The sequence below is a fragment of the Cynocephalus volans genome, chromosome 10 (assembly GCF_027409185.1).
Source record: "Cynocephalus volans isolate mCynVol1 chromosome 10, mCynVol1.pri, whole genome shotgun sequence".
NCBI classification, from domain to species: domain Eukaryota; kingdom Metazoa; phylum Chordata; class Mammalia; order Dermoptera; family Cynocephalidae; genus Cynocephalus; species Cynocephalus volans.
This window is the reverse complement of record NC_084469.1, coordinates 110,812,227-110,826,857: the sequence shown is the minus strand read 5'-3', so window position 1 is coordinate 110,826,857 and position 14,631 is coordinate 110,812,227. Positions and strand designations below refer to the sequence as shown.

Here is a 14,631-nt window from a genome sequence, read left to right as displayed (position 1 = left end):
CACCGCCTGGCAGTCATTAACTGCTCCACAAATGTTAGCAGACCATCTCACCAGTTTGCTCTTGTGCACTGTGTTATTACGTCATCCACATCTTCATTTGGATTACATCATCTACCCATTTCAGAGAAATATATTCACATCTCCTACCATGGTTTTGGGTCATCCATTCCTCTTATCATGGTTTCGGATTTCAACAATTTCAAAATGTTATTTATTTACATAGTTCAAAGCTCTGTAGTTCGGACATCAACATCCACAATTTATATGTTAATGATGACTTTTCCTTTTATCAGGAATCTCTTCTTTCTGCCTCTTCCAATGCTTTTCTCCTTGAAATCTGTTTTCTCTGAAGTAACAACATTTCTCCAGCTGCTTTCTTTTTGCTAGCATTTGCCTATGTAATTTTCCAACTCTGCTTTCCACTCTCTGTGTTTTAGCATCTCTCATAGGAAGCAACAGCTAGCTGGTGCTTTTCAACTGAGTCTCTGGGTAGTTCACTGAAATCTGAACGTTACTAATAAGGTTGAACACATTCACAATGTCATTTCCTATTTGCCCTTCTTCCTTGATTTCTTTTTCTTTTCTTGCTTTATATTGGACTAAATACATTTTTCCGTGTGTGCCTTTTTTCCTCCTCTAGAGTAGTACGGACGTTGTAAATCCCATTTCTATTCCTTTAACAACTAATCAATACACCTGTCTAAACTCCTGCTTTCCAAAGAGATATCCAGAGTTCCTCCTCACTAGCTCTGTCCTCACTCTGAATGAGACAAGGGCCTGAGCACCCACGTCCCTTTCTTCCTCTCATTGCCCCATGCATTTAGATGATTGGGATTTTCGTTTCTTTTCCTCCACAAGTATCAACTTAGATTTTGTGTTAACTTTGGGGTCCTTTGACAATCCTGCTGAGGCTAGGTGAGACGGATTCTTGGCTGCCTGCTTTTTCCTGAATGTGTAAACATGTGAACCTGTTGGGCTGTCCTGGAGAGCCTGGCCAGGGCCATCCTACTCCCAGGAGACAAATAAGAAGCTGGGAGAAAACAAAGCATGAAGTGTCCCTTCAGCTCCACCTCCTGCACTGTGTGCTTTACAATCTCTCGTAAAGAAGGGAGGACACCTGCCAAACGAGGATGCAAAGTGGTAGTGGGTGTCTGTCTATATTTCTGACATCTTAAGTACACCAGAATGAGGCAGTTCACTTCAGAGGAGAGGCAGGGGCCAGTTCTGTCCACAAGGCTTCTATGGAAACAAACTGTGCTTGTCCCTCCTCCTCCTTGGGAGGTGGGAGGTCTCAAATCTCTGCTGGCCCTCAGAGGGCAGAGATTTGAGACCTCCTTTCCTACTCCCATCTGTCTCCTCAAGTTCTGACCCTATCATTTGCTAACCAATGAAAAGAACCTACTAGTTGATTTGGGGCCTAGCGAGAAGGGAGTCCTCTGATCAGCAATGAAGAATTCCTCAAACACTGAAAGGAGTGAGCAAAACCCTCATTTATCTTCACAGGAAGTCAACAGTAATGCATTAAACTGGAAGTCAAGAAACAGTAACACAGGCTTATTAAGAGACACAGAGGTATCTGTTAGAAGCACTGCAGTTTGGGCTGGCCCATGGCTCACTTGGGAGAGTGTGGTGCTGATAACACCAAGGCCATGGGTTTGGATCCCTATATAGGGATGGCCAGTTGGCTCACTTGGGAGTGCATGGTGCTGAAACCACCAAGTCAAGGGTTAAGATCCCCTTACTGGTCATCTTTAAAAAAAAAAAAAAAAAGAGCTGGCCCCATGGCTCACTCAGGAGAGTGCGGCGCTGGGAGCGCGAAGGCCGCGGGTTCGGAGCCTATATAGGGATGGCCAGTGCGCTCGCTGGCTGGGTGTGCTGAGGGTTGCAATCCCCTTACCGGTCAAAAAAAAAAAGAGCACTGTAGTTTGCAAACTAAGTGTCAGCCTGCAAAGGAGCAGAACAAGCATGGGAATAGGCAATGGCAGAAACATTTTGCTTTTCTTTATGAGGTCAATTTATTTTTTGTTAAACCACATCCAAGAACCACTGTGAGAATTCAAACATATACACCAGAAACCTAAGTTTACTGGTTTCTTTACTTATCCCTGGTTTTTTTTTTTTTTATTTTTGTATCATACTCTTTCCTCTCATGAGTCTCTAGATAATGCCTTCTGGAGTTCATGGGTAATACAGTCTCAAGACCAACTCCCAAATTTGTTCATCAGAATCTATCAGCCAACCAGAGATTTTTATTTCAACAATCGTATTTTTTTCATTTCCAAAATTCTTAATAGGTTCTTTTCCATAACAACCAGCTCCTGTTTCACAGATAAAATACACTCTTATCTGCCTGAGTCTATCCACTACATAAACAGTACATGTTTTTAGACTAAATTCCCCTTTCTTATAGTCACCCTGTCTTCCTGGGTGTCAGCTCTGTTTATTGAATTTGGTGACTCTCCTTCATGGAGTTGGTTTTCTTCAAATATTAGATCTTTAGTTCAATGCTTATTTCTGATTTTGCATCCCACCCTGCCATTACAATCCCCAAAACCTGAATCTGGTTGTGGTTTCTGCCTGCCGCCCCTGGTTGTCAGTGACCATGCTGGGCTGTGTGCAGTGGCAGAGCATGAGCCCCCAGTCCTCTCAGGGCCTCCTGTCCCTCCAGCCCAATCACCTCATCCATCACCTGGAAATTGCCCCTGGGCCTTCCACATCTGGATGCCTCCTTATCAAGAGAGTTCGGTCTCTGCTTTCATTTTTTTTTTTTTTTTTAAAGATGACCGGTAAGGGGATCTTAACCCTTGACTTGGTGTTGTCAGCACCACGCTCACCCAGTGAGCGAACCGGCCATCCCTATATGGGATCCGAACCCGTGGCCTTGGTGTTATCAGCACCACACTCTCCCGAGTGAGCCACGGGCCGGCCCGGTCTCTGCTTTCATTGGTCGATGTGAGGCTATTTAACTTCCTTCCTTCAGCATGCACACTCCTTAAGAACACAGACCCTGGATCTGAATCTTTGCTCTGCCTCTTACTAGCTGTACATCACTGAGGCAAAAGGTCTTGTGGAGCCTCAAGTTTCCTAACTATAAAATAAGGATATCAATAGACCTACTTCAAAAAATTATTTATGAGGATTCAGCCAGCTAGTGCTTAAATCAGTAATGTGCTTAAAACAGTACCAAGTGCACAGAAAGCATGTCTGTTAAATAAAGGGTATTCAATAAGTGAAATGGGATAATTAGGTTATTTAGGGATTTTTAACTTTTAAGTTACAGGCCTACCTTATTCAATACATGAAAATAACCCAGACAAACTCAAGAATTTTACAAAAATAAAACCCTAACAGGCTCCAACCATCCCCCTGGTAAATCATGCTGGGTAGAACCAACTTTCTGGAACTGTTACATAGAATTTATGCCTTTCAAGCATCTTCAGTAATTATAACAGCAAAAACACCAAGTCTGGTACGAGTACAATTTTGAGTACAAAAGAGGGCACAGGGCTAGCCAGTTAGCTCACTTGGTTAGAGCGTAGTGTTGATAACACCAAGGTCGAGGGTTTGGATCTCTATACTGGCTAGCCACTCCCCCAAAAAAGAGGGCACAGCAGAACACTTACAGAGTGGCAGCGAGAGTGTCAACTGGTAATAATAACCCATGGAAAGTAATCTGACGATAAAGACCAATAGTCTCCATCAGGGCAACTCTGCCCCCTGAGGAGAGAATGGGCAGTGTCTGGAGGTATTTTCGGTTGTTATAAATGAGATGAAGAATTCTAGTGGCATATGGTGGATGGAGGCCAGTGATGCTGCTAAACACCCTGCAATGTCCAGGACTCCCCCCCCTACAACAATCCAGCCCCAAATAATACTACTGCTGCAGCCAAGAAACAACAATGTGGATCAAAAGCCTCTCAAATGAACTTTTACCGAGCAATTTCACTCCCAGACATTATCCTAATAAATCACCAGAAAGGTAGACAAAAATACAAGCAAAACATTGTTCATCATAATGTTATTCATAAACGAGAAAAACAGGACATAATCTAGGAATCCAACAATAGGCAATGGCTGAATAAGGTATGGTACCTGTTTGTATCGGAATATTACACAACCATTGATAATAAAGACAATTAAGTGAAAAACACAGGACACAACTCTAAAGTACACACTGTGGAGGAACAAGCAATAGAGCTCTGAATGACTGCGTCCTTGCCTTTTTACCTGACTCTATTTTTACAAAGAGTACATGCCACTTTTATAATAAAAAAAGTTAAACCATAAAAATTGTCCACATCCAGCAATCTAATAAATAATAAAGATTACCCTAAACAAGCAAGAAAATGTGATGCATTATGTTATTCACTGAAGCAGTTTAAAATAGTGTATAATTAAAAACCTTCTAAAAGTCTAGCAAGAGAAGAATGGCTAAGTAAACTCTGACCACTTCCTCTATGGACTAGTAAATACGTCCATCTGAAATAATGTTTACAAAGGGTAGGTAATACAAGCATTTTCCTACACTAACTAAAAATAGTAGGATGTATCACATGACAGCATAATCACAATTGTGTTAAAAAAAAAAAAAAAAACAGCTCATGGTGAGCAGAAAGATTGGAAGTGGATGTTGGTGGAACACAGGTGGGTTCCCCCTACTTTACCCTCTTCTTTACTTTCTCTAATAAGCAAGTCCTATACGAGTATTTAGGACGCCAACTGTGATTCTGAAAGTTGTTCTATTCACATGAAGAGGCCGCAAGGCAAAAGCAGAAGACACTTGAACAAATATTGGCAATAAATTGCAAACTGTTGAGACATTAGTTATCTTACTCCACGCTCCTTGCATGCATGTCCCACTGTATCCTTAAAACTGCACAGCAGGGACTATGAGCTGCATTCACAGGCAAGAGAAGGCCACAAGCCAGTCTGCAGCAAAGCTAGGGCTTGCTGAACCCAGGTGAATCTGACCCACCCCCGTGCTCTTCCTGCTGGAGGACACCACTGCTCAAAACAGACATCTCACCCTCTGTTCTTCACACCATTAGTATGACCCACGCTTTGCCATATGTTCTATGGGAGGGATTAATAGGGTTGACATTTAATGACCTACCAGCAGGGCTGGCTGGTTAGTTCAGTTGGTTAGAGTGCGGTTTTGGTAACACCATGGTCAAGGGTTCAGATCCCCTTACTGTCCAGCTGCCAAAAAACCCCACAAAAAACAAGCAAACAAAAAATAAAGACCTACCAGTAAGCAGGGTCCTCCTTGAGAACAGCTCTCTCTCTGGGAGATAGGCTGCCTTCGACGACACGTGTGACAAGCTGGTCAATGGTGTCTACCACCTTGTGATCCGCTCGCTGGGGGACTGCTGGAACAACACAGAACAACTTTTCTGAGAAACATGCTGGACCACACGGGTCCTGGGAGGACCAGGACAGTGAGTCAGGGGCTTAGTTAGAATTGACCTAAGCAGGCATCAACAACTGAAATTCTCATTCAGAAGACACCAGCTTAAAAAGAGGAAAACGATGTTTTATTCTAGAAACCAATATGCAAAATATCCTCCCAAAAGATAAAATACCATAAAGACTAGGAGAGAAGCAGTCATAGGTTCACAATGACTTACAAAGAGCAAGTTATGTACATATTCTAGAAAGGAAATAATATGCAGCAATTCAATCCATTTTTCATGTATCCTTAATAACATGAATGTTCACAATATTAGAGTGGAAAATATAAAGATGTAAAATGTATTTAGATATAAAATACTTTTAAAAATGTATACAGGTTATGATTCTCAATATAAACATGAGAAGAAAAGATACACCAATACAGACACACAGAAAAAAGATTAGAAAGAAATATACCACAATGTTAATAGGTTATCTGTAGGTGGTAGATTTATCAGGGGTTTCATTTTCTTCATGCTTTGTCTTTAAAAAATAAACATACACGTGTTTGGCGTCATTAAGTATACATATGTATATAAACTTACTAAGAAAGATTCCCTAATTAAAAAAAAAAATAAAAACAAAAAACCATCAATGGCCCTAAGTCAGGAGTTCACAGAAAATATTTGCTAAATGAATTAAAAGTTTTTTTTAAATGTGAATTTCTTCCAATATGACTGCTTAAACTTACAATGACACTAGCAACACAGAAGAGCATATTTCTTCAAATAATAAGATTGTTTAGTTTCCTTATATTTCCTGGTTTTAATAACACAAAATGGTCTATTTGTTCAGTCATTCAATGAAAATCACAGCTAAACTGGAGAGGCTTCTACTCTGTTCTGTGAATGACTGCTCAGCCTTGTCCCTGCCTATGTCCTCTTTGCTGCTTTGAGCTTATTTTAAACACCAGTGTGAGCTCTTCACAGGATAAGTCAATCCAACTGTCATGCTACTGCAACTATTCCTCCTATAAAAGTGCATTCCTTTTTTTTCTTTGTTCTCATTTTATAGAACTGCTACTTTTACATCATTTCACAAAAGAATATGAAGCTTTTTACAAAGTCAAGAAGCTTTCAAGGACAAAGAAATTTGGAGGTTGCTGCAAATTTGGTCATTTCTAGCTAGAATGGCCATAAACAAGGGACAAAAAGTGGGTCACGGCTTTGGGCCAGCAATCCCACTCCTGAGAGTTTTTTCTTTAGAGAATTTAAAAGGGAAAAAAAATAGTAATAATTAATACATTCAACCGAAGATACCATCCCAGCATTTCCAAGAGAAACAAAAGTGGTGACAGGGCAGTACTGCTACCCAAGGTTGCTCAGCTGCCCCACTGGACATGGGTGCTGTCACCCACGGTTCTATCCATAGAGCTCTGGCTTGCAGATGCTAATTACATGTGAATCCAGCTCTGTTTAGCTTCACAAACCTGTAGTAAAAGGCAGCCTGAGTCTCAATACCAAGGGAATGGTGAGGTAATTTTATCTTAGCTCAACGTCTTGATGCAGCAAGAACACAGAAGGGGCCTTGTGACAATCACATAAATGAGCAGACTGCAGCATCTTCAGTCCAGCATGGCTACAGCTGCGGGAATGCCTGGGGAACATCACCACACTGTGGGAGAGGGGTGGCCACTTCAGGCTGTGCGTGACTTTTTCCTCCTTCATACAACATTCTTCAGTATTGTTGCACTGACACTGAAAGTGACTCCAGCACTTTGGGAAAAAGAGTCCTGCCTTCAGCCTTGAGTCTGCTTCTGGAAGGATCTCTCTCTGGGAGTAGGTGTGGCTGCCCATGCACAGTAGGACCCATCTGACACCTGGTGCAGTTGGGGCTCCATGAGGGTGGTGGAGGAGGGAATAAAGTCAGGGACAAATGTGACTTCCCCACTGGGCTGGGGGCAATGAGAACTGAAAACCCTGTCAGAGGGGAAAGTGCTTCCTCCTTGGTCACAGGAGTAAGACAAAACATGGATACCATGTATGCTCATGGCCTCCGGGACATCTGGGCTGAGAGAGCATTCATTCTGGGAACTAAGGGGGAGGGAAGAAGGAAACAAACAGTCGTTTCTATTTCTCCTTTCTGGCCTCTTTCCCTCCCCAGTAAGCCAACCAATTAACAGCTAGTTACCAAGTGTACCTAAGTGATCTACCGATTTTTAGCCAGTCTAGGAAAGTAAATGGGATGGAAAGGCGCCTCCACCACCTGGAATGACCTGGCTGGTCCCTGCATGTCCCTTAAAACAGCACAAACACAGCCTCTCCTCTGCCTCCGACTCCCCAGCTGGGCTGGGGACTCTCCTATGTCCCCTTAATTCTAGCACAGGAGTGACTAGTTTTCATGATTTCCTTCCCTCAGGAGCCTAGGGACTCCTCAGAGACAGTGTCCAGCATTTTTCCTTCCTTCTAGTAATACCTTGGGCGGGGGGGAGGGGTGTTGAAACAGGAGTTCTTAACCTTGGCTGCAGGAGTGTACAAACCCTCCATAAAGTGTAGGTAAAACTGTGTATGAATAAGTGTGCATTTTTCCTGGCAAAGCCCACAGCTTTCCATCAGATTCTAAAAGGGTCCGTGACCCAAAAATGTCTAAGGATTTCTGTGGTTAATGGAAGATTCCTAACAAACATTCACAAAATGAATGGCAGACATATATACACACTGGCCAATGTGAGTTTTCTACTAAAATCTTGATTTGTTTCCAGTTAGCTAAAGAACTTCTGTGTAAATATCTCAGAGAATAGAATTACCAAAGAACATGAAGAACAAACAGAAACTTTCCACGCCTTCCTTACCATCACTCTGACCACCAGGAGCCTTGGCCTGGATTTCAGGTTTTGCAGGACTTTTCTCCTCCTCTTGCGCCAGCTCCGGTTGGGCTTTCTTAACCTGGAGTGGACACCCACTGCTGATCAGCCAGGCCTTCAGGTGGTCTATGTACTCTCTCCCAAACAAAGTGGAGTCCTCGAAGTTTGGAAATGCAGCAGGAGACGGAGCTATATCTTGGAGGCCCACAGCTTCTAAGATTTTCTCTTGCCGGAAAGAAGAGGCCAAGGAGAATGTCTGTCCCAAAAGGGCCAAAGACTTCCGGCAGAGTGAATTAGTGGTCTCTAGGGCAACGGCCAAGTCCAGTGGGTTACTGAGGGTCTTCATCTTGACACTCAACTCATAGGCATTGCAGGCCATGAGTAAGGGTGTGACACTCTTCAGAAGCCGGTCCTGAAGCCTCATTATGTACTTGTCAAAGGGCTTTATGACTTCGAAAAAGCAATTTTTGGTCTTCACAGCACCTTTGTCTAAAAGCATGTTTAAAAACTCATTATCAACTCTGGGTGTTTTTAAAGCAGAGTGCTTTAGAAATTTGATAGTAAAAAAGCAAAAATCTCTGTGCTCTGGTTTTAAGGAGCATTTGAATGAGGCGAGCATTTTAGCACATGTTTCAGTTTCAAGTTCAAAGAGAGTCTGGAAAAGTTGGGAAAATTTAACATCATCTTTTATGGTGTGGAATCCTGCCCATTTAATTATTTCTCTTCCAAATCTTGAAAAAACGTCAGACTTATCTATAAGGTCAAAGCTCATCTTTCTTCTAGGGAGCCGAATATTCTTCAGATCGAGCCCCAAAGGGATCTTCTGAGTAGGGAACTGGATGTCTTCTGTCCCTGGGTTTGTCCCCAGGGTCACATCAGGATTTGGGGTGGTTTTCTGGATTTGGTTAGTGCCCTGAGTTTTGGGAATAATACGATTTATAGAAGGTACTTTTTTCGTGCTTACACTTCTCAGCGTGACAAGTTTCCCCACACCCCCCTTAGCTGTGAGCAGGCCCTGAGTCTCCGCCTTTCCTAGGAGGGTACCTTCCTGGTCAACAATGTTTAGAGATCGGCCTCTGGCCTGGACCTGACTGCTGCCCCTGAGCCCAGAGTCAGCCTCCCCTGGATGGTCCACATCGTAATCCTGACTCTCCTTCTCCAAACACTCTTTCTCAATCAGCCTAGACGAACCAAAGTCCCCCAATACTGCAGAAGGACCAAAACTATATTCCTGTGACCAAGAGGATTCTTGAGAAACTGGGTGTCCAAAGTCTTGCTCCCAAGAGCTACGGAGTGCAAATTTCCAGTCCTGAGAACGGAAATGTCCCAATTTCCGGTGGCCAAAAACCTGGTCCCGAGAGTCAGAGTGGGAAAATTCCAGATCTCGGCCACACTCTTTGCGAAAGTAGTTGTCATCACTGATGGAAGGGTTGCTCGATCTGAAGGAAGGCCCTGAAAATACATCACCTCTCAGGCCTTCTCTCCCAGTGTCTCGAGAGAGAGCTACAGATCCGCTGAGGGAATATCTGCTGTCACTGTGAATGTCATCATACATATCTGCTCTAGATCTTGGGACTGTTCTTAAGAGATCTGAAATAAATGATCCAAAAAGAAACAAAAAAAGGTACTTTAGACCACAGGTTGCAAACAGATGGCCCACAGACCACCAACAAGCAGAAGTGCTTCATATGCCTGAGCGCTTTTTGCAAATTCGTATTTGTTGACATTTAAAATGTGTGCGGTTGGGCCAGCCCGTGGCTCACTCGGTAGAGTGCGGTGCTGATAAAATGTGTGCGGTGCCACTTAAAAATCTGAATAGACTACTTATAAAAACAAAAGACTGATAAGCAATGGGCCTGCATTTGCCCTGATGATAGTCCACCCAGGAAGGGCGGCAGCCCTCCCCCACCCCCCACCAAATGGCCACCAGCGCCCCTCACTCAGCAAGTCCCCAGCACTGGCTCTACAGGCATCTGGGTGTACAACTCCTCTTTTAGACTAAAGAAGGGGTGTTTAGTCCCTAAACCACCTAGACTTCTCTACTGTAACTGGACACTTCTGTGTTTCTACTTCTATCTCACAGCAGACAGGTTTTACAGAGGCTGTCCGCCCTCATATCTCCTAGCAGGAACTCCCGGCCCACAGTGCCAATGTGAGGCATGAGCCGTAGCTCACACCGCACCATAGCTGACAGGCCCCAGCTGAGCACCTGACCTAAAGCTGGCTGAATTGAAAGGTCCACCAGGCCAATCAACCCTCTCTCTAGAGCTGAAAAATCAGAGACTGAGGCAGGCAGGAGGGAAGGTAGAAGCTAAATAAGCCACCTCAAGAGAGACCACGATGGAAACTAAATAGTGGACACTTTTACTCTCCTCGGTGTAGAAAAGGGGAAATGGTATGTTTGCATTTGCTTATTTACACATAAGGAAACTCTGTAAGAAAACCGGAACAGAAGCAAACTATGGGCTTGTGAGAACAGTGGGCCACAGGGAGACTTTTCACGTAATGCCTTTCTAACTTTCTAGCTTTTGAACCAGAATCTATGAACTAGTTAAAAAAAAAAAGAAAAGAGAAAGAGAGGTGCCAGGAGGTAGTCATGGGCTGAAAGGCCACAGAAAGCCAAAGCCTGCGCAAACCCAAGTTCACTTGCTCAGTAAGTACTTATTGAGCACCCGCTGGTGCGGGCACTGCAACAGGCACCGAAGTCACAGCAAGGAGAGAAGAACTCTCCCGAACTTGTCAGTTGAGGGAGCCAGACGATAAACAAAAACATATCAGGTACAAGTAAGTGCCAAGAAGAAAAAAACCAAGCAAGTAGGAATGTGAGGAGGAAACGCCATCTTTAGATAGGCTGGTCAAAGGGCACAGCTCTGACAACGGTATTTCTAGCAGTAGTGGCCTGGTATGATGGGCCAGACCATGCGGTTATGGGGGAACCATTCCAGGCAGAGAGGGCATGAGGACAAATCCCTGAGTGGGATTGGTAGGGGGCCAACGTGGCCAGAAGGGAACAGAGGGAATGAGAGGCAAAGTGGAAGGAAGGTAGCTCCCAAACTCTGCTATTGGAGTCCCCAGGGGACCCCATCCCCACACATCCTTATTTAACTAATTACAATGGGGCATGATGTGGGCATCAGGATTTCTAAAAGGTCCTCAGACAAATCTAATGTGCAGCAAAGTTAGAAAACCACTATGACAGGAGATGCAAATGGGGGTCCAGGGGTATCAGCTCAAGTCAGGACCTCAGTGTGACTCTGGAGTTTATTGTGGGTGAGACAGAAAGCCCCTTAAGGGTTCTGAGCAGAGGACAAGAGTGGACATGGACATTCCAGCAAAGAATCCTCTGCCATAATCCAGGTATTGATTATTGGTATTTAGGGTGGGAGCATGACAGGCAGAGAGTGATGGCTGGATTTTGCACAACAGAATTTTCCGATGCCCTGGTTTATGAAGAAGAGGAAAAGTTCGGAGTAGAGCAGAAACAGAGAAAGGCAAACTGATGGCCCATGCAGCTTTGTGACAAAGAGATGTTCCAGAACCACCCAGTATACTGCTAAATCTCTAGTTCCCTTCTCCCCGCTAATCTTTGTTGAGGCAACTAAGACATGTACTAGTGCTTGAGACTGTAGGTAAAGATAAAACTAAGATTTAAATCTCCATATATAAAAAGACATAAGTATTCAGGATTATGTAAATGCATCACTAAAAGAAATGAAAGACAGTTACCCCTGAGGAGTAAGGATGCAGCTAAGAGGCCTTTTTATTCCTCTTCTTAATCGTTCCAATTTTTTTCAGCAGGAATATTTTTGTGTACTACTCATGTAATTTTTGAAAACTCAGAATCTGAAAACAACTTCTGAGACAATGTCGAACAATCTACAGACAACCTTGATTTCTCCAGGTCCAGAGAGCATTTATTATCCCTACCCCAAGTACTTAGACTTAGCCAACAAGGAGGAATCCTCCTCCACCCCAAGGCTCTTGCACCTTCGAGCAGCGCTGCCAAGAGAAGACGAGCCCAGGACGAAGTAATGAGTGAGTGAGTACATAGCCATACTTCCCTGGGGCAGGGAAGGCAACCAAATCAACCTCAAGGCCTGCTGAGGCTTCCTAGGGGAAACTTCCTAGGGGAAGGCATGTGTGAGCTGAGTCTTTGTGCCTGAGGGAATTAACCAGGCAGAGCTGGGACAGAAGAGATTCAAATCACAGACAACAGTCTGCAAGGTAGCACTGAAACATGAGGCGCAAGGTAGAAGGCAAGGGACTTTCATGTCATCCTGCAATATTCTGCTGGTATGGTGCGTCAAAACTTTCCAAAGGGAATGTTTTCAGGCAAGACCTACATTTGGCAGGTCCACAGCCCTCTCCCCCCCACACACTGTGCCCTCCTGTCTTGCACACACAGCTGTTAACTAGTTGTTCCTGCATTTGTCTGAGGCTGTAACTCTGCAAAAGGGAGCCCCAAGAATCTCAGCAGGGCAGTAGCCCAGTGAGGTTACCACTAACAGCTCTGTGGGGCAACTATGGGGAGGGAAAATTTGAGGGGAATAAAGGCAGAAGCAGAGAGACCCTGCAGGGGAAGACTGTTGCAATACTCCAGGCAAAATTAAACCTGGGTAGTGGTAGTGGGGACGGAGCCAGGAGATTGATTCAAGAACCCATCTTTAGATGGGGGAAGGTGCCTGGTGAGAAGCTCCAGATAATGCCACCTTCTGCATAATGATTTGACTGACAGGTGGGCTCAAAGAAAATATCTCCCCTTAACAAATAAAGATCAGAGGGGCTGCATAGTTTGCCTAAGGCATTGAAATCCTCTAGCCAGAACCCCTAGATAGTCCTTTCCCCGCAAAAAAAAAAAAAAAAAAAAAATCACACACACACTTTTATTTACCCTGAGCTTTAAACTGAAGAGTTTCCCCTACAGCCTCACCACTGGGATCCAAGTGAAACCGTTTAGCTTTTTCTTGTAATACAGCATCAAAAGTCTCCTGTGCAATTCTCCTTGCTGCCATGTTTCTTCGCCCTGTAGTGACAGAAAAAAACAAAAACAAACAAACAAAAAAACACCCCCCCACACACGCTAAGAATAACAGCTCACGCTCACAGAGCCGGCTCTATTTCACCTAATCCTCAAAGTAAGGAGGCAGTGATCCATAATCCTGGTATGGCCCTTCACAGGCAGGACTGGTTCTTTCAAGGGAGCCTCTGCCCACAGGAAGCTCACAGGTGTATTTTGCTGCAGTGAGCCTTCCCTGAGCCCATTCCTCGGAATCCCTTACAAGAGACTCTGTACAAGCAGTCTGTCTCCCGGGGTTGCTGGAAGAGAGGGCGCACGGCCACTGTCAACGTTGACGGCGGTGAGGAAAGATGCTATCACTCCCCCGTTTCACAGACTGGACAAGGGAGCTCCGAGGACTTCCCTCTGAGAGAAGGCTCTGGACAGGCGCACAGGACTCCGGACTAGTGACAACATTTAGTGACAGGAACCGCTCTGTGCCAGGTCCCTGTGTCAGCTCCCTTGCTCCTCGCAACCCTCCAGAGAGAACTCCTGTACGAATGACACTATGCACAGGAGGACACGGGAGACTTGGGCTACGTGACCCCCAAGGTCACACAGCTGGACCTGAACCTGCAAACGGCCCTGGTGGGGGACGGAGCCCTGAAAAAGGAGCAGAAGACGACGAAGTAGCAACGTGTACGGTCCAACGGCTGTGTCCCGAACCACCACGACCCCGCTCGGGAGGCCTCAACCCCAAGACGACGGCAGCCCCTGCCCTGCCGTCACCCCCACGGCCACCGCCCCCTTCCCACGCTCTTCCCGGGCGCCCCGTTCTCCCATGGGTGGCTCGGGCTCAAGTAAGGAACTCAACCTTCCTGTGCCTCCGTTTCCCCATCCAGGGGACGGCTGCTCACAGCGGGGCTGCCGAGGGGACCGACCCCCTCAAAAGGGGGAAGGGCCCGATGCGGCGCTCGCTACCCTGTCTCCGCCCCCTTGTCGCGGGGCCAGCCGGACGCAGCGGAATGAATGGAGGAGTGAAGCGACGAACCCCTGCGGCGCGGCCCGCCCCTCCCGGCCGCCGAGGTCGAAGAACAGGGGGCGCCCTCCCGAGAGGCCGCAGGCCGCCCCCCCCGGCCGGCTGGGCTGGATGGGGCCGCCGCCGCCGCGCCTGAGGGCCGATACCGCAGCGCCATCGCGGAGCCAGGGACGCCGGCGGCCGAGTCTCCCACTCCGGGGCCCACCCACCTACGACACGGGGGCCCAGGCCTCACCCCGAGCCCACCGCGTGCGCAGCCGCCCCCGCCTCAGGCTCCTCGGTCACCGCCACCGCCACCGCCACCGCGTGAGGCGGGGACATGCAAATGAGCCAACGGTCTCC

General features: G+C 45.9%; 1 protein-coding gene across 5 annotated transcripts in view; it reads right to left on the bottom strand.

The window, feature by feature from the left end:
• SUGP2 (SURP and G-patch domain containing 2) overlaps nt 1-14,631 on the bottom strand; it is a 33,151-nt gene that overhangs the window by 18,197 nt on the left and 323 nt on the right. For 2 of the 5 annotated variants that reach the window (XR_010024575.1, XM_063109473.1), the window contains exons 1-4: nt 14,525-14,602; nt 13,146-13,277; nt 8,243-9,844; nt 5,249-5,369 (exon numbers count right to left, since the gene is read on the bottom strand). Coding sequence is in view for 4 of the 5 variants with exons in the window: in XM_063109473.1 (XP_062965543.1) it covers nt 5,249-5,369; nt 8,243-9,844; nt 13,146-13,266 (1,844 nt within the window). In the remaining variant the exon portion in view is untranslated. Of the gene's footprint in view, nt 1-5,248; nt 5,370-8,242; nt 9,845-13,145; nt 13,278-14,498; nt 14,603-14,631 lie in introns of those variants that run through there. The other 3 variants (XM_063109475.1, XM_063109474.1, XM_063109476.1) reach the window with 3 other exon arrangements.